Raw genomic sequence first — 21515 nt, 5'->3', positions numbered from 1 at the left:
CAAAAGATCAATGGAGTGGCTTTACAACAACTCAGTGAATGTCCTTGAGTGGCCCAGCCAGAGCTCAGATCCTATTGAAGGATATAAAATCTTATTGAACATCTTTGGAGAGATCCGAAAATGACTGTACACCCTCGCTTCCCATCCAACCTGATAGAGCTTGAGAGGTACTGCAACAAGGAATGGGCAAAAATCCCCAAAGACAGGTGTGCCAAGCTTGTGACATCATAATAAAAAAGACTTGAGGCTGCATTTGCTGCCAAAGGTGCATCTACAAAGTATCGAGCAAAGCCTGTGAACACTTATGTACATGTGATTTTTCAGTTTTTTTTTTTATTTTTTTTTTAATAAATTTGCAACAATTAAAAAAAAAAAAATTTTCACACTGTTATTATGGGGTATTGTGTGTAGAATTTTGAGAAATAAATGAATTTAATCCATTTTGGAATAAGGCTGTAACCTAAACAAATGTGGAAAAAGCAAAGCTATATGAATACTTTCTGGATGCACTGTATATAGTACTGGATGAGTTAATTAAGTCAGTAAAATAAATGGGTAACACTTTACTTGAAGGGGGTGTTCATGAGACTGACATTACACCTTCATGCATGCTTACAACAACTGTCTTGAGATAAATATTATAATCACACTTTTACTGAGTTTATTAATAAAAATAAGCTCATTAAAAGTATCAATACACTGTCAAATTATTGTATAACAGCATCATTACTATTTAATGACATTTCATGAGATTTAAATAACAAATTCAATTTGTACCACTGTAGTTGAGGTCAAGAGAAATATTAATAAGACTGTTCTAAAATTATGATGGCCTTGTGACAGTCTTTTTCAGCCTATAACAGATTTATGGCAAGTTGAATTGTCTTGGTAATGTCAAGTGGATATATTTGGTTATGTCAAGTTGTCATAAAGACATCTCAAACATTGTCACCTCATGATGTCATGTCATGATTACAATCGTTGCTTATCAATTAACAATTGGAGTCTTATGAACACCCCTTCAAGTAAAGTGTTACTAATAAATGCATTCAAATGTGCCCCCACTGCTTACACAGGTTATAATTGTGGTCAGAAACTGCACAAATTAGAAAAGAGTTAATAAGTGACGTTTTATTAACAAATTTCTGGAGGAGCATGCACAGATGTTTCAACAATTCTAATACATCATTGACAATCATTCTATTATCCAATCAGCATTAGACCAGACCCCCATAAATACAAACTCGTGGTACCTTCATTTTCTCACGACATTAGCATCTTTCCACCACCCCAACACGTCACCTCTTAAACATTATCTACCTAGGGGGAGCCATTCTGGGGCCGGGCTAGACACTTCACTCTGACTCCAACATCTCTCACTATCCCGACAAGGGGATTAACACTAGTTGGGGTGTCTTTTCCAAGCTCAGAACCCTCTCCCTGCACAGCACACCAAATATGCTTTATTCTTAATCTGTAAGTGTGAATTTGTTAATATTAGGAAAATAATAGGGATAAAAGTTTTTAATTTAGTTCTAAATTGAATAAACTATAACACGTATTATGCAATGATTACTATAGAACTACTAGCTGAGTTCATGCATTTACAAACTGCCCATGGTCTCTAGAAAAAACCTTCAGTTGCTGCCATGTAATAGGGTATATGCCGAAGCATTGTAATAGGACTTTTAATTTGCCAGTAACCGGGGTCTGTTTTCTTTTAAAATCAGCGATCTCCACTGGCTGAGTGACATCCGATATAAAGTGGGTCTCAGACTGTACAAGAAGCACTGCATTAAATAACATTTCCCCCGCCATGTCTTTATAATATGAGCATTTATTTTATCCCATTATTTTCAATGGAGCTTCTGCGCTAGCCTGCCGATTCTGACGGGCGCGTGCGAGCAAACGTTTTTTTGTCTCGTTTTACAATTGAGCAACTAAATGAATACCAAAGTCTGATTAACTGATTGTATTTGAATTACATTACAACATCGATGCTGTAAAAGGAATCATATAAAATGTAAAAAAAACCTCACAATAACAGGTCGTTATTATACAATAACGGAAGTTTATCAGTTTGGGAAAAACACTAGCTCGCCATATACCCTATTCCTTTTCCAGCATTCCCAAAATATACTGTTCACATAAATTCTAGTGTACACATAAATATCAAAGATTATTTTGTACTTTACATCATATCTACAGCAGGTTGGCACCACACAACCCTAATGAAGATTGTAAAGTGTATTATAAAGTGTGATTTTGCCTATACTGGATGTGACAGATCATTCAAACAAACCTTCAACAGTAAACTGATGCCTCATTCTTATAATGTACTGTACTCACACAATGAACAAATGATTTACAATGATCACTTTGTCATATCCAGTGTACACAACCTCAGACGGTTGTGACGTTTTAAACATTTATTCGGTACACCTTGTAAATACTGTAGTGTACCACACTGGTCCGTTTTTGCCTAATTTTTTTATGGCACTGATTCAACAAGGTTTGGGTCCATATTAACCAACTAACATTACTACATCAAGCAGTTGCTTCAAATTTGATAGAAGCAAACAGCTTTTAAAGACACACACTGGCTTCTTTATCGCTTCTCTGCAGCAGTTGTTGACCTTATTCTTCAAGTACAAACGGGTGCAGCCATTGGAATCTTTTTTCATCTGGTTTCATTCACTTCCATTGATTTCTAGACGTTAAAAACGGCTTGTTATGCTGCTTGATGTTGCAAATATTTTCTTATTGTGTTATTTTACTTTTAATGTATAGTGATGAACACACTTGTTTGTAGAGCAAGTAGTTTGACTGTTTTCTGTGGTTTCTGTGGTCTTCCGTAGGCTACTGAATTGGAGGTTCTAAAACAAGCGCAAAAACAAATGCACTACTGCATTGCAGAATAAGGTCAATAGGACTGCATCTTTTTGTCACATTTAACATGAACTGAGTTCACATTTAACATGTGTCACATTTAACATGAACTCTCAGAGCAGCTCTGTGCAGTTCATATTAACCAACTAACGATAACGCATCAAGTTGCTTCAAATTTGTCTGCAACACATCCTAAAGATGTACATTGGCTTGAGATGTGGGCACTGTCATTTGAGGCCATATGAGTATTAGTGAACTCATTGTCATTTTCTCAACACAGTCTCATTGGTAAACATGTTTAAACCTACATTTTTGTAAAACCCAAAAACCCTGCAGTTGTTTGACTGCAGTTTCTGGGTAAAATGAATGCTATGGGCAATACCTGTATGATGCCAACAACTTTTGTTCATTTTCACACTAATGAAATTTACAGGGGAATATTATTATTTGATGAAAAAATAATTATGTGCAGTTTTTTGCACAACACCATATAAATACCACAAAAAACCTTAACTGTGTCTGTTATTTGTAAACAAATATGTAGTCCTCACCTTTCTATCTCCATATGGACCACTTGGACCATAGGGACTACACTCCGGTGTGATCAGTTTGCTCAGTAGCTCACTTTGTCCACTTTTAAGTCCAGTGAAGCACGGTTACATAAATGAAGAGCTGTGTAAACAAGGTAAAACTACATGATCTAAGTGTTTTTTTCTCTTATGTTTACTATTGCTACAGTACATCAGCCAACACAGGCTCATTCTGATTATGTACCCCTACAGTATATACGTTTCTGGAGTGAGAAAAATACGTCCCAGGAGCTGTGATTTTTGCAGTTTTTGTTTTCGTGAATCCGCTAGCGGCCTCTTGTGTACGCGTTTTCAGATCTCAAATTTCTTTCGCGGGTGCCATTCGCACTTGTTCTTCTTGCATAAATCACCCAGAGGCCACTGTCGAAGGACTGACTGACTGACTGACCAACTGATCAATCCCGCCTCCTACCTCCCTAAAAAAGCACCAATTTTAAAAAGCACCAATTGACCTGCCCACCCCCTTCCATAATCCCAACCGCAGTGTTTTCAAAAGCATTCTAGAAAAAGAAAAGCCCTGCCTGCGGCAGCCTGATGTTTACGTTTTCCGATTTTACCAAATTCTCAACCTGTTATTTGCTTGTTTTTTTATTTTTTGGCTTTTGTTTTATTTGCTTTTTGGAACCATTCTTTACCGAACTCGAAACTCAATGTCACGGTCAACTTTGCTCTGCATCTCATGTCCACCATCGTACCTGTCAAGCTACCAAACAAACTGGTAACAGCAGAAAAGGCCGTCCATATGGAGGTAATCGAACTGGAACAGCATCATATCACCCCATAGCGTTCGCTTTAAAGATGAAATGCAGCCATACGTAACTCTCGCTACATAATTCGCAATCTCCAGAAATGTATAAAGGGTTACGTTTTCAGAATGAGCTTATGTTCACATCAGCTATTGTTATGATTGGGTTGGATTAGGGAAGGAATTCTTTCAGCGGTTTGCTAGGTAATCTCAGATTCCAGATTTGCAAATAGTTTGTCCAAAAATTGTCCTATCAAAACAATCCTTACGCTAAAGGAAAGTTTATTTATTATATAACTTTTAGGTGATTTAAATCTTGTAAATGGTTACTTATGACTGGTTTTTAGGTCTATGGTCACATACTGTATTTGGATTAACAAGCAGTTGAACAGGTTACACCTGTTATAGAGATCAGTTACTAAAGGTTACATCAAAACCTGTTCCTTCCTCTGCAAATCAATGACTGATTAACATTAACAGCTAAGCAAAATTTGAACTCATAACCTCTCAGACTTACACAGAGAAATCTTCCTCATGCCACATCAGCTCATGCTCATAATATCAATGACTGAGCTCCTATAAACCAAAATCCCAGAATCGCCCCTGCAGGTCTCAATCAGATCCATGTGACAGGGATTATCCACCGGGGGCTGCGAGGGGCCGTTTTACATGACTGTTTTTAAACAAGGTTCATCACAGCAGATCACACTGCAGTCTGCTAATTGCAAACTTGGACGTGATTCCAGCAAAAATATCTCTTTCCATAGTGGCAGATAACAATTGCTAATGAATGCGTGTGTTAATGTTTCCTCATTCAGGCTTGCCGAGATGAGGGTATTTGACAACACCAGAACAAACCCCGAAAGTCCATTCTTTGCAAACACTGCACTCGTTTAGCATGTGGGTGGTGTAAACCATACAAGAGTCTGGCTGCATGCGTTGCGAACAGAGCACGGGAGCTTGTGTTGCCATGACAAGAGCGATAGCACAAGGAGAAGATGGTGTAAAGGCAATTTGCAAGCAAACACTTGGGAGGAAGTTCTCCCAGTGGAGATGAGTCAGCTTCTTACACAAAACAAAACAAACACTAAGATACCCAGGAAATTGAATAGAACCAAGCATGGGATCACTCCCACTTATCTGCTACTTCTGTCAAATTTTCAAAAGAGTAGGCCGCAAAATCTGTGGTGTACAAAATGAACAGCATGTATGTTTAGCAAGAATGGTTTGGCCCAAAAACCAACAAATGTTTTTCAAGAATGAGGTGTTCATGTCTCTTTTAAAGATATGTATATGCGCTTATTCTAGCTTGCTGGAATCTGTCATGTTTTTTGACCTTGCCATCAGAGTCAGATACACGGAGCTATGGCTTGCCACATCATCTTGACACTTACTGTTGTCTGTCATGAATAAGGTCACACTAGAGCAAGACACTTAGCACACTTAATCATGTCTTGCTGACCTTTGCCCTTTTCTGCTAAGAGATTAAATGTTAAATCTGTTAATTAAATGCTAATTTAAACATTATTTAATTAAGTCTTATTTCACAAAGCACTGACAAAAATATATAATAATGATAATAGCATACACATAAATAAGTCAAGGGGATTTTAAGCAGCAAAAGAATGGTGAAAAATTTTACACAGCTTTATTTTTCCCTACATTAAGATGTGCTCTAGCACATTTAGGTGGACAATCCCCTATTTATTAAACATTTTACCATGATTTACAGAAGACACCCACTAAAATGTAATTAAGGTTAACAGTTAATACACAAAAAAACATTTAATGACATTAAAAGAGTTATCTTAGTTGAGCCCCAAAATATTAATTCAACTCAATTCATCTTTGTTTCTATAGGGCTTTACAATGTAGATTGTGTCAAAGCAGCTTAACATAGAAGTTCTAGTAAACTGAAACGGTCAGTCCAGTTTTCAGAGTTGAAATTCAGTTTAGTTCAATTCAGTGTGGTTTAAATTTCACTGCTGAAAGTCAGTAAATCGCAGATGCGCAGCTCTACAAGTGCCAAACCAAGCAAGCCAGTGGTGACAGTGGCGAGGAACAAAAACTTCACCAATTGACCAAAGTGAAAGAAAAAAACCTTCAGAGAGAGACCGGGCTTAGTTGGGCATGACCATTTCTCCTCTGGCCAAGCTTCTTGTGCAGAGCTGCAGTCTAGGCACTGAAGGCTGGAGTAATGAATTTAAAATGTAATTTAAAATTGTAAAACTTTGCCATTATTCTTTAAACTACTAGGTTTTAGCCATTTTAAGTTTTTATCATTACAATAAAATTCAATTCAACATAACCATTATCCATTTGTCGAAACCAAAATAGATAACTTGCCTTTGACCCAAAACCCACATTGCTAAAAAGTTTTTTTTATTATTATTTATTGATTTTTAAAAAAGTTACAGAAAACTAATTTTGTAAAATGTGAGTTGGAGCACAAAACACAAGTATAAAGTAATAGCCAAAATACACAGAATTAGCCAAAATTATATAATTTTTCTTTAATGCCAAAAATCATTTTAATATGAAAAGCATAGTTCACCCTGAGTACATTTTAATTTTTAGATAAACTATTCACCTTTAAGTAAAGGTCATGTTCCATGAAGGTAATGTGTAATTGTTCTACGTAAATATATGAAAACTTATAATTTGATTATTAATATGCATTACTAAGAGTTGAATTTGGACACCTTTGAAGTCCCCATAACCTTTAAAGTACATTTTTTTTCGTATTGTGACGCAGAGAAACGGAATTTTGAATGAGAAAACAGTGGGCGTGGCTTGTTTTTTCTACCGCAAGCTGAATGATTGTAGTAAAGTAGGCGTTTCATTCAGAAAGATCGGGGAAATACCATTGCTGTTTGTTGTCAAAACTGACAGTTGGAACAGCGTAGTTAAATATGTTAACCACGTCCATTTGCTAACATATAGGTAATCTGACAATTTAGCTGAAAAAAAAAAAAACAGGAAATGCATTTTCAGATTTCAATTAAAGATTACAAGAGCAAACAATTTTTTTCCATAATGACATGCACAGATGAATTGTTCATGACAAAACTAGTAATGTGAGCTAACAAAATCATATGGTTAGTTCTGATTCCCCTTCGGGAGGGGAACTTCAATGCTATGTGGAAAATTCCATTATGGGGATTTCGTTCAGAAAGCCAATCATCTGAAAGAGTATGTTAAAGGGCCAGAGAAGTGCCAACGAGTTGGCAGCGTCAGCTTGTGCAGCTGATGCTCTTTGCAATCAATTTGGCAATATAAGCACAGCGAGAGCAAAGCTGAGGCATCATTTTTCGCTTCAGAGTCTTTCACGAAGCTTCTGAGAGAGACTATGAGTCAGCCTCGACTCCCGTTCAAAGCGTGTCGGTTTTCTGCCTCCCCTGAGCCAGAGCCCACACAGCCACGGGCCAGGCTACTTCCACCCTGCACGCGAGGGTCAATGCATGCGCACTTGCCCAGCTGCACGAGAGTGTTTCAGACCCAGGCTTGTTACAAGCCCCGCTTGTTACTGAGCTCCACGGGCCTCAAGTCCGCTGCGTGTGCCCTGGGAAGGACGATGGCCACATTAGTGGTCCTGGAGCGCCACCTCAGGCTAACTTGGCAAAAGATTTGCACGGAGTCGACAAAGTTTGCTTTCTTGACTCTCCCATATCCCAGGCTGGCCTGTTCGGCGACACCGTCGGTGGATTCACCCAGTCTGGGATGTTATGCCTTCCAGCTCGCAGGTTCCGTGCATTTCGTCAGTGGCTCTCCTTTCTCCCACTCCTCAAGCCCCCCCTCTGGAGTTTGAGTGTAAGGTGAGAGTGAATCTCTCACCTCCAGCTCTTCTGCGGGACCCCAGCACTTCCGGGATCAGCACACACACTCCGCGCTGCCCCATTGCGGGTACATCAGCGATTGTAACAATGAGTCCATTAGCGAGAGCTCTGCCTGTCTGGTTAGCACAGGCCAGCCCTTCGTGGTGGCTCATACGCACAATCAGACTCGGATATGCGATTCAGTTCACGAAACGCCCTCCCAAGTTCATGGGTGTGTATTTTACCAGGGTCAGCCCCTGTCCGCCCCTGTCTTGCAAGAGGAGATTGCTGTCCTCCTGGCGAAGGATGCAATCGAGCTGGTCCCCCCAGCCGAGATGGAGAGCGGGTTTACAGCCCGTACTTCATCATGCCCAAAAAGAGCGGTGGGTCACGGCCAATCTTATATCTGCACGTTTAGAACCGCTGTCTGCTCAAGCAGCAGTTCAGAATGCTCACGCAGAAACGCATCCTCTGATGCGTTCGTCCTCGGAATTAGTTTGCAGGAATAGACCTGAAGGACGCACACTCCCATGTCTCCATTCTTCCAGGCCACCGTCAGTTCCTGCGGTTTGCGTTCGAAGGTCAAACGTGGCAGTACAAAGTCCTCCCCTTCGGGCTCTCTCTGACTCCACTGGTCTTCAGGAAGCTCGCTGAGGGTGCTCTAGCGCTGCTTCGGCTCGCGGGCATCCGCATATTCAATTATCTCGACAACTGGCTGATTTTAGCCCACTCTCAGGAGCAATTAATTATGCACAGAGACAAGGTGCTCTGGCACTTCCACCTGTTGGACCTTCAGGTCAACTGAGAAAAGACCAAATGCTCGGATTACTCCATATGAGACCACTTCAGCACCGGCTTCACGATCGAGTCCCCAGAAGCGCATGGCATGCGTCTCATGCGCGTCTGGGAACTCTATCGTGAAGCCACTGCTGAAGTGGTCTCAAATGGAGTAATCCTAGCAGCGTGACAGCGGCTGCGGATGCCATATGCCCCAGGAGCCTCTAGGACAGGTGTCCAGACATGTCGTTTCGACAGATGATTCCAACACGGGCTGGGGGGGCCGTGTGTTGCAGGCATGCAGCTGCAGGCCTGTGGAAGGGAACCCAGTTGCTTTGGCATATCAATCGCCTAGAGCTGTTGGCAGTGTTCCTTGCTCTCCTCCGTTTTTTACCGGTGCTGGAGCAACAACACGTGCTGGTCAGGACGGACAGCATGGTGGCAGTGGCGTATATCAACCGTATGGGGGGTATCCGCTCTCGCCACATGTTTCAACTCTCCTGCCGTCTGCTCCTCTGGAGTCATACGCGGCTGAAATTGCTGCGTGCCATTCACATTCCAGGCGAGCCCAACCATGTAGCCGACGCGGTCTCACGGCAGCCTTTACGTCCAGGAGAATGGAGACTCCACTTCGAGTCTGTTCAGCTGATATGGGCGCGTTTCGGGGAAGCCCAGATCAATCTGTTGCTTCCCCTTAGAATGCTTAAGCTGCGTCCACGCTGGGCTTTTCCTCCCATAGACTTCCATGCATACGCACGCAAATGCGTCAGACCGGAAACTCAAGGTCATGAGTCAAGTTTCGCATGTTGCTGCAGTGCAAAGTTCAAGCTTGGTGAACTCTGACCTGCGATATCGCATCACTTGACTGCATGAGACCAATCGAGGATCAGAACATGACCTCTCTGGACAGAAATTTAAAATATGGAGCAATCGCTTGCTTTTTTTAATGTCAAATCATCTTGTTTAATCCTGCCCCTTTTCGCAGTGCCGTATGACAGAATTTCGCACACACAAAGCCCAGTGTAACCGCAGCTTCATTGGCAGATGTTTTTTTTCCCTGACCGAGGGCTCTCTCGGCACGGATGCACTGGCCCACAGCTGGCCTTGGGGCATGCGCAAATATGTGTTTCCTTCAGTGAGCCTGCTCGCGCGGTTACTGTGCAAGGTTAGGGAGGACAAGGAGCAGCTTGCTAGTTGCCCCTCTCTGGCCCAACCAGACCTGGATGTCAGAACTCTCCCTCCTCGCAACGGCTCTCCCCTGGCAGATCCCTTTGAGAGAGGACCTACTCTCTCAGGGACAGGGCACCATCTGGCACCCTCGCCCGGATCTTTGGAACCTCCACTTGTGGTCCTTAAACGCGAGGAAGACTTGGGTAACCTACAGATGGCGGTGGTTAATACCATCACTCAAGCTAGAGCCCTCTTGACGAGGCGTGCCTGCGCCCTGAAGTGGAGTCTATTCACTTAATGGTTCGTCTCTCGCAGAGAAGACCCCCGAACTTGCCAGATCAGCGTTGTGCTTTCTTTCCTTCAAGAGAAGCTGGAGAGCAGGCTGTCGCCCTCCACACTCAAGGTTTACGTGGCTGCCATCTCCGCTCACCATGACGCGGTGGCTGGCAGCACCGTGGGATGGAATAACCTAATCATCCGGTTCCTCAGAGGTTCCTCTTGGGATCTCGCCCTCGTTCTCACGAGCCTGAGAACCACTCGACTCAGTATCTTTAAGATTTCTGTCCCTGAAGACAGCTCTGCTGGTCGCTTTGGCATCGAATAAGAGGCTCAGGGACCTGGAGGCATTTTTGGTCAGTGACTTGTGCCTGGAATTCGGGCCGACCTATTCTCACGTTGTCCTGAGACCCTGCCCTGGATATGTACCAAAGGTTCCTACCACACCGTTTAAGGACCAGATAGTGAGCCTGCAAGTGCTGCCCCCGGAGGAGGCAGACCCAGCCCTTTCATTACTTTGTCCAGTTCACGCTTTGCGAATCTATCTGAACAGCACTCAGAGCTTTAGATCATCTGAGCAGCTCTTCGTCTGTTATGGTGGTCGGCAGAAAGGAAGTGCCGTATCTAAACAAAGGTTGAAAACCCACTGAATAGTGGATGCCATCTCCCTCGCTTACCAAAGCCAGGGCGAGTCGTGTCCCCCAGGAGTTCGAGCGCACTCTACTCGGAGCATCGCATCCTCTTGGGAACGTACACGCGGCACCTCTCTAACAGACATCTGTAGAGCTGCGGGCTGGGTGACACCTGATACATTTGCAAGATTTTTTAATTGGTGAGTGCAGCCGGTTTCCTCAAGAGTATTAGGTAACCCTTGGTGATTGAGGAAACAACTCGGTTAAGGTGCTGTAACCCGTTTGCTGCGCCATTATTCCTAACACATGTCAGTAAAGTTTCCCGCTTAGGCGAGCCCTGCAGAGATTCCTCCAAGGCCCCCAGCATTTGATTCAGCGGAGGAGTCAGACGCTGGCCCGTTATGTTGTAGGTCTGCCCGCTGGTCAGCCCGCGTTCTGAGTATAGGTGCCTGCTATGCGCGATGCCCACTAGGAGGTCCCATATTCAGCCACGGTGCAATCCCCCCTCACAGGCGGACCCGTGTTTTCCCTCACCGATAACCATCCTTTGTCTCTAACGTAGCGCTAACGTCTCTTCAGCTCTTTTTTTTTTTTTTTGAAGCCACTGTTTCCAGAATTTCACACAGTTGTGTCTCAGCCAAATATAGTTCTATCCATCATCAGGACATCAGTGGAAATATTATGATTGGTTTTGTTGTCTGGGATCACAATTGTAAAACTCAGTAAAAACTTAACACTTATTTGTCATTTTGTAACAATGAAATATAAAATAAATAATTTAATAATGTGAAACATTATCAACGTTTAAAAAGACAGTTTTGACACTATAAATCGCAGCTGACTAGCAGTCACACATGATATTTCAGAAATCATATAACATGCTGATGTGTGCTTGAAACAACAGTAGTTTTATTATCAGTGTTAAAAACTGCTGTGCTGCTTAATATTTCTATGAAACCTTTACTACATTTTATGATTCTCTGATCTCAGATGAACCAATAATTCATTCAAAAATAGTCTTTGAACAGAAGAGTACACAAGTCAAGACTTTGAAGTTTTCAGATTATAAGTGTTCACTCAAAGTGCTCAATTCCTGAGTCATCCCATTATAAACATTACATAACTGGATATAACAATGTACTACTGCCAAATAAATAGCATTTTCCACATGCTTGGGAAAAAAAGAGAAATCTGTTGGTATTATTATAGACAAAAACATATGTGAAAACAAGCATACCGCGCGCTAATGGGTGTACAGTAGTCTATAGTGTGCTTGCGGTAATGTGTGTGATGTCTGGTGTGGAGTGAGTCACTGCGCGGCACTCAGTACAGACGTGTGTCAGAAACCCTGCTGCAGGGCTAAGTGATTAATTAGTCACAACAGGAGCTCGACGCTGACAGCTCTGCCACGCAGGTTACACCTCTTTGATCGTCATTCACTGTTGACAATTCATCTCTATGAACCGGAGGAAGTCAAGGGAGGAAATCAATGCGACCGCTTGTATATACATACCATCGCTTATTCGTTGACTGTCACATCACAGGAGGCAGATCGGCCCTGGTTGTGACACATGCCAAACACACACAAACACTCATATCAAACAGCTCATTATCAGATCTATTTCTTCTTCCGTGCACTGTATGTACAGTGCCTGATGGAAATGAGTTTTTATGACAGATTTTAAATTCACACTTTCAATGGCATGCTACAGTATATAATGAGGTATTTGTGCAAATCTGGTTAAATGGTTTTACATTGGACTAGCTAAAAACTTGACACTAATCTAAACTTGACACTAATCATAACTAAACTTGACACTAATATATATATATATATATATATATATATATATATATATATATATATATATATATATATATATATATATATATATATATATATATATATATATGAGCAATATCACACGAGTAGCAGTGCGATATGGCTGTACTGTATATTCCCACTGGTGGGAGGCGTGCCTTGTGGTCTCGTGGCCTTCATTCACACTGGGTGTCAGCATCAACACTTCGCATTTACTTTGAATCGGTGACGTCAAGTGGTGCCGAACTGAATTGTGGATCTGTCGTCGCTGCTTCAGCAGCATTGCTTGCTGCAGAAGTTGGGAATTTCTCAACTTTTCAAGCCCCAACAGAAGCGTCAGCCAATCAGATCGCTTTATACAAATATTCCAGCTCAGACAGTAGCCGATTGTGGACTAATTTCATTGGCTGATGCTGCTATGACAATCGCGTCAGCCCCAACTTCAGACACGCCCTCACTCAATTGTTGACGCTGAAGCCTTGTTGAATGCATGAATAGTGTTCCACCAGTGACGAAATACAGCCATATCGCCCTGCTACAAGTGTGAAATTGCGTTTATACAACACTTTGACAGCATAATCATGTAAATAAAAAAAGACAATCCAACACGGAGAGTCTAAAAATCCTTTTGTAAGAGGAACTACTTTCTTTTGCCTTTCATTCACATCTGCAGCTGACATCAACAATTGAAACCGATTCTACTTCACAAACATCACTTTAGAGCTAGTATTTAAATGATTCCCTTGAATTATTTAAGATTATAAGGTGGAACGACATGAAATGCCATCAGTCTTCAGAGATTTCCCAGTATTTCTCTGTTGCAATTGGGAAATCACAGAAATTAACCTCGAAAAAGCCAAAGCAACGCAAACATGACCAGATTACTGTTGTGTTTGCGATAAGGAAAAATGTTAAGCACATGCGGGTATTTCTTCTTTCTTTCTTTTTACTTAACTAATCTGTAGTAACGAAAACAGGAGACTCATTAGAAACAAACAGATGGCCAACCAAAAAGTAACTCAGGGTTATACAAAGAGTGGCCAACACAAAATACATACATTCCTGATATGTGAGTCCCATCTCACACTCAATACACTACAATTACTATGGTATAAAAACAGCACTACAACATACAAAAGAGAGAGATTAACTTAGAATGTCACTTGCCTGTTCAATAATAATTTGATCAGTTGTGTTTTAAAATACGCTGAGTTTTTCTCCTCTAAGGGCGTATTATGCGGTCCCTGTCGCAATTTTGTGGATGGACAACATCAACCATCTTTGCTCTGCTCAATGACAGGCTGATGGATGCTGATGCTCTGTATCTCCAAAATTATAAATATTTTAAATAGGCACTAGCCTAAACTGCATAGTTGCAATCTAAACAACTACATTCTCGCCACTAAAGTACTATATGTTGTCTAAAAGCTGCAATATATGTCAAACTATAGTTTGATCTTGAGAGTTTATTGATCTGCTGTCACTCTATGTGGGCGGAGTAATACACAAGGGTGAGGAGGCTGTTATTGTAGAATATCGCACTGCTTACAACCAATCAGATTCGAGAACAGAACTGTTGTATAAATATATATCTTACTATTAAAATGTAGCGAATTATCGAGTTTATTTTGTTAGTGTTTCATTCATTGCAAAAATTGTACACTAAAATAAAATATTTTTATAATGCTAAAGATGTTCGGTCGGGTTGCGGCTGGAAGGGCATCTGCTGCGCAAAACATATGCTGAAATAAAGTCATCAGAAATAGAGCGCCCCTGAAATAGAGACTAAGGCGAAGGAATGAATGAATGTTTTATAAAAATCTACTTATAGATATTGTCCATATTCACTGTGAAATGGAGTAAAATATTAATGTTCAAAGAGTGCTGGGCACTATGTATGGTCTGTTTCTTTTTTGTTATTTGTGGAAAACCAGCTGACATTAGGCAGCAATAAGTATGACATATTATTAGGACTGACTAAGAAAATGCTGTAAATTAAGACAAATCCTGATGCAACCTTTTAACAATATTTGGTTTTGTTTTGCAGAAGCCGGCCAGATAAACAACATGATGCAAACGCACCCGTATCCAGCCCTCAGCCAGCTGTCCCATGTCTATGAGCAACAGCAATCGGCAAAAGACCTCAACAAATACGCCTCTCTGAAGGCTGTGGGTAAGGATCGACTGTACACTCCAAAGGATAATTTTTAGCATGTCCCATGTGGATCTTAAGCTGTGCAAAAGTCATAAATTATTCCTCTTATTGAGTACAGCATTTACAGAAGAATATTTTACAAATGATTAATGGCTCTCGGATTAAGAGGATTCAATAGTGGTTTTATCACAGGATCTAGAGTATATTGAAAAAGAGTCTCTGCACCTCATATTCAGTAGCTCACATAGATATACTTGAAATGATCTGATATACACTGCCTGTACACACAAAAAATCATGCACTCTAATATTGGATTGCCTTTAGCTTTGATTACAGTGTGCCTTCACCATGGCATTGTTTCAGTGTGTTTTTGCCAACCCAGGCTCATTGGAGATACGTGCCCAAGGCTATATTTTAGAGAACCACAAAATACGTGGCAAGGGCTATGTCTGCTTGAATTTTTATTTTTTTTATAAATCTACTAGGCCATTGTGCAGGGGAGCACGGGTTAATGCGGGGTAAAATGTAACATGGAGTTTTAAGATATTTGCTCAGGGTTAACCATGGCATGCTTCCAAAGTTTTCACCAGTGTTGGCAGACGTCTTCCTGACAATTATTGAAAAAGTTCAGCAAAATTTGGATGAGAAACACAGGAGAAACCATTTTTGCAGCATAAAAGTATTTATTATTTTAGTCAATATTTTTTTTTAATTAAAAAATCTGTGAAAGTATGTATGTAAAATCTTATATTGTTGTGATAACTGTCTTCTAGGCTAAAAGATGGAACCATTTTGAAAGACGTATAAAGCACACAGTGACTGCAAGCTAGTTTTGAGGAAAACACAACACAGCGTTGTGTTGCGCACAGTTGTAACAGGGTGTTACAAATAAGCCACACAATGTTGGACACCAACTAAACTAACAAAATAATTTTGGAATTTTGAGTGTAATGTTAAAAACTTTTTAAATAAAATGTTTTTAAAAGAAAATATTTTTTAATAGACAAAAAAAGTATTTTATTGCTAATACTACAAATAAATGCATTAAAATAATGGATAATAATCTAAATAAATCCAAATGTGTTTATCCAATAAATAAATAAACATGCTGTGTTAAGTAGAATAAAAAATAAACAGTTAAGTACTGAGGAAATATAGCTATTATTTAAAGTGAAATCTGCCTTTATAAGCACGTGTTACAACTAACTCTCTGACTGTTACAACTTGCCCCGCAGGTGGGGTAAATAGTAACATTTTTACTTATGGCCCTTTTGGCAATAATGCATAGAAACCATAAGTCAGGCGATCATACAACCAGTGCTCATTTGTAGGAGAGGCTACCTTTTTGACAAGTCCTTCAATTCGATCACATACAACAGCCATCACCCTTGAACCAATCTCCATCATTGTATGCTGCTTGCTGTTCTGTCTGTTCTACTACTCCACTTTTTTAGATGTTTGCTCCCACTTTCTTTTGCAGTCCGAAGCGTGTCAAACGCACAAAACATACAATTCGCACCACAGGATGTCTAATCGCATCTTTGCATTGACTTTACATGTAAATCACTTGTGCTTTATCCGTGTCTGCTTACTGCACAGGCTGCAAAACAATCAATGTAATGTAAAGATTGTGCAGGTGAGAAGTCATTTTTTGAGAGACACTCAATACTTAATGTGCGCTGCGTATGCAATGTATATAAGTCATGTAAAACAATTAATTTCTGAAATAAATATCATTTGATTATATGGTTTGGAATTAAATGTTTTATGTGATTATTTTACATGTAAATTAAGAATTTTGCAGAATTGCAAAAATGTGCAACTTTTTGTTGATTTTGTGTTGGATTCAGCGATCGCGGAATCGCAAAAAACTAGGAGGTGTGTATAATGATATTTATACTGATAAATAAAACTGATACTAAACATTTTTCTAATTTGGCTTTTTAGTTCAGGCCCAAATACAATTTTTGTTGTTTAAGTTCATTTGATTGACTATATAAAATCAGTGGACATTATCGATACATTTATTGGGTAAAATTGCTGCTTTTTACTGTCATTCAATGTGTATTTGGTCATCATCAATGCATTGTCTTCTGTGTCTTCTGAGGTTTTTTTTTTAAAGAAATTACAATCTGTTAGATTTGTACATCTGTAGAAAGCACTTTGATAGGGGTTTTGACAATTCAGAGCGAGCTTACAAGCAAAAGCCAAAATCCAAAATGCAGTCATTGACAGCCCTGAGCACTTAATGACAAACGAAGTATGTAATATAAAGTCAGAATATGGCAGATGGTTGAGAACCACTGCTGTGGTGTATTGTAGGAATGGTTTTAAACCACAGCGGTTCGAACTGTAGTTCTGCCGAATGGGCAGTATTAATAGCTATAAATGTGGGAGAGCGTTGATATTATGTGATTGTATTGTATTGCAATATGGAACAGTTAAGTGTTGATGTTAAATCAAAAGTAATTCACAAATACTTGAAAATGAAATTATTTAATGATAATAATTCTGTATGGTTACAACTGAATTAGTTACAAAATAACTGTATAAAATGATAAAATATGGAATGATAAAGCCTATGATATAAATTGTACCCAGCTTAAATGTATAATTAAAGTTACCAGAGGTAGAAGAAGAGAACAGGGGGAGGGAGAGAGAGACAAAGAGAGCAGGCCCAGAAGTTAGCCTGATTGCAGTAGAGTCAGAGAAGATAGACTCCCGAGGAGGAGAGGAGCAGAGGAGGAAAGCAAACCAGGAAAAGACAGGCCAGGAAAAGAAAAGAGCCAGAGCTGCGTTTTACCACCTATTTTGTATCTTTCTTGACCATGTGACTAAAGCTCAAATGTTGAGACATTCAAACTGACCAATCAACATGTGACCACATCGTAAAACCCCCAAAGTCCACATACCAGGCCCTGATCTTATCAGTATCTGCCTTTGGAGTCAGTATGGACCTTCTTGAGTCAAAAAGACATGTTTTGTCATGTAAACAAACGCATATAATAATTTAGCCTCTTACAGTATCGTATGCTGATTTCAATTGCTACCCCTTTCCCATGCAGTTTGGCAACTGTGTGTGTGTCCATGACATACTGCCAGTCTCTGTTCAGGATTTATATGTTTATGGAAATTTGTGTTATGTGGCTTAAGTATCACAAATGCCAGATTTACTGAAATATTTTTTTTGTCTGCGATGGATTGGATGCAGGGCCGTGCACAGGGGGGTGGCCCGGCTGCTAGAGCCACTGCCCCTCTGCCCTCATTGGTTAAAGTGCCCCTCTCAGCCTGTACCCCCTCCCTCCCCCTCTACTGATTCCGATAATCCCCGTCTTCACTTTGCGCTCTCCACCCCCTTCTTATTTCATCAGTTTGCGGGTCACCCCCTTTTTGTTGAACTCAAAAGAAGATATTTTGTAAAAAGTAGTAGCACTTTTACAGTTGTACAACTGTTTGCAGGAAAACCTGGAAAAGTCATGGAATTTTGACATGGTGTTTTCCAGGCCTGGAAAAGTTTTAGAAAACCAGAAAAACGCACAAAGTTTTGGAAAAGTCATGGAAATTAGTTAAACAAATATCTGTATACTTGAATTAGGGCTGCGCAATATTGGAAAAATCTGACATTACGATATTTTGTATTTTTGCGATATGCATTGCGATGTGAATACAGTTTCACCAGATGATTTAACAGGTTTATTTGGATTGATTGGGGGATTTTGTAGAGGAGTGAATCTCGAATTATACATAACAAATAAATTACAAGCATGGATAAATAAAATATAGTAAAGATAAAAGTGAATTATAGTTTTCAGGTATTCACTTTTCAGGTACAGATATTGAATAATCAACACTGCATAGTCTTCATTGTATATTATTTAATCTTTATTAAAGTTTTTAAATATTTTAAAAAAATCTCTGTTCATCTTTATTTAAAGCTTTATTAAAAAATTCTTGTGGTCGGATGTTTTAAACTTTGAAATGTTCACACAGTCACAGGCCTTAAAGGGACAGTTTACTCAAACATTATAACATACTCACTATTTACTCACACTTCACTTGTTTCAATACTATAGGAGTTATTCAATTATCTTATTTTTGTGTTCATTAGAAGAAAAAAAAAAAAAGAAAACTTTTTGAAACAAGTGAAGGGTGTAATGAAAATGGTAAGTAATTTTTGGGTGAACTGTCTCTTTAAAAATGCATGCAGATGATAAACTGTTACTCCATTATGATTAAACTCTATATTAAACTATAATCCCAACATTGCATATCCTGTGATGTGACTATTGCGGATGCACACATTGCGATATCGATGCTGAAACGATATATTGTGCAGCCCTAACTTGAATATAGGTTAGTTGTCTTTACTTTTCTGTCCTTGCCAAAAACTTGCTCTCACATTGTTAGTGCTGTGTAAGCATGATCAAAATCAATTTTACATAAATATACAAATTAAAACAAAATAGATTGTTGTGCGTCTATGATATGCTGTAATAAATTTGAACATCATTGTTTTTCTTATTATTTATCATGTATATGTAGGCATTACATGAAACATTGCGTCATGAAAATGTACTTGAAGTTCTGGAAAAGTCTTGGAAAAGTCATGGAATTTTAGTAGTAAAAGTGTGTATGAACCCTGTGTTTGGTTAATGGTTATTTTTTAAAGTTTCTACAAAGCATACTTTTTTGTTTAACAAAAAACAGAAACTTGTAAAAATTTGGATAAAGTGGAGAGTGAGTAATCGATAAATAAATTGTAATTTTTGTAAGAACTTGTTTTTCTTCTGGAAATATATTATGTATGTATAAGATATTTAAAGAAAATTGGAAAAAAAATTAAACTCCTATTGATAAACATGTCTGCTTAATGCATTAATATAATGTCTTGGTTTTGCTGCTACTATTGGGTCTCATTCACTAAACGTGTATGCACAAAGGTTTGAATGAATTGTGCGTAAGTATATATATAGCAAACCTATATGTGCAAATACTTATATGCTCTAACAAGCGTAGCAATTTATCGATCTGGAAGATTAGCATCAATGCTCATGCAGTGCATTATGCTCAGCTGCCAGATGAATAAACTGAAAAAAAGCTCGCTCTGCTTCACTCGCGATGTGCCAGTGGAAATGTATCATTCAGTTGCTTCAGGTTTCCCAGAGAAGTCATTATTGATTTATTAACTTTTTTGAATTGCACATTCTTTCTGGCCTCCACCTCAGCAAAACCTGATGCTCATTATTATTAAAGTTCTTTGTCTTTTGTTTTACTGCCATAATTGTCTTTTTTGGAAGAGTGCAACTTTATGGAAAACCCTTATATGGTTTTAGCATTTTTATGCAGAACAAATTTAAAGGTGCAGTAAAGGTGCCAAAATGCTAACCATACTTATGCACTATTCTACGCCATTTTGTTAGTGCGTTCACACCGAAAAATCTTTAAAAAATAAGTGCATTTTAATTACCCGGATGATGCACTCATTCTACCGGTAAAATGAAGTGTGGAATGATGAACACTTCTCGCTGCTTTGCTCAGGTAGCGGAAGGGGTGGAGCTTTCGGGCACACATGTTGGATACCTTTATTTATTTTGGATTGTGAAAGCAAAATTCTCCTACCAGAGTGATTATAGCCCCTCCCGATGGTGAATGCGGTTATACTCATGAGAGGTATTATTTGGTGTTTTTGTAATTTATTTCACTGATTTGGCAACCGACAAACCTCATCTGGAAAACGGATTAAATTTCCACTTAGTAAAAAAAGCATTAGTGTTCCATTTGGGACAACACTACATACATATACCATGCTGTTGAGTGTGTAAGCGCATAAGTACATAGTGCATAAGTGCATAGTGTATAGTGTGCCATTTGGGATGCAGCTTATCCCTCCACTGCTGTTCAGAGCCATGCATTTTGAAATCATGATCGCGCACCATGAAAATGATAGTAAAGAATCCACTAGATCATGTCAATCGCCAGTTAGAAAACTTTATATTACTTTATAATACAGGGCGATTCAGGTAGAATACCACAATTGTCAGATTAATGTCACTTGAGTGCCTGGGGCAGAGTGGGGGTCATATTGGACATCTATGAACTTGTATTCTACTGAAAAAAACTTCAACTTGATTAATTAACCAAGGTTCCATCATGTTTCTTTGATTAAAAACAGAACGTGTCACAGGTTGTCATTGTTCAAAAATGAATCAATGTGATTTGAATCTAAAAGAAACTTCAGCTCAGTAAAGCAGGCTAGGCAGAATAGCACTATTTACTTATGTTCTGTTGTTAAACTAAATAAAATCTACATTATCAATGCTGTAAAAGGTCCCTTATGAAATTGAAAATAGTCACATGAATCTTTAGCTTTCGCTAAAATAGTTTTAAAACATAATATACCTGTCTAAAAGAAATACTTAAGCCATGGTGTCATGGTTCCTCCAGTGTGTGAAAGTATTTTCAATCCAATATTGATTCAGAATTTGAAAAAGTTTTGATTCATCATTTGTTTTTACTGCTGTTACTCTATGTAAAGGCACATGAACGCATGTGCATGCGCAAACGTCAGATCTGTCTGTGTGAACAGATGCACAGATGTACAAATGTACATTTGTTGACAGACAGTTTGGGCTACTTATCAGAAT

General features: G+C 39.3%; 1 protein-coding gene across 1 annotated transcript in view; it reads left to right on the top strand.

Annotated features, from left to right (window-relative positions):
* The window catches only part of shisa9a (shisa family member 9a), a 117351-nt gene that overhangs the window by 87413 nt on the left and 8423 nt on the right, over positions 1-21515 (top strand). The window contains exon 3 of the mRNA XM_056468861.1: positions 14764-14889. Coding sequence (XP_056324836.1) covers positions 14764-14889 — 126 coding nt within the window. The remainder of the gene's footprint in view (positions 1-14763; positions 14890-21515) is intronic.

Source organism: Danio aesculapii, chromosome 12 (assembly GCF_903798145.1).
Source record: "Danio aesculapii chromosome 12, fDanAes4.1, whole genome shotgun sequence".
NCBI classification, from domain to species: Eukaryota; Metazoa; Chordata; class Actinopteri; order Cypriniformes; family Danionidae; genus Danio; species Danio aesculapii.
This window is presented reverse-complemented; position numbering and strand designations above follow the sequence as displayed.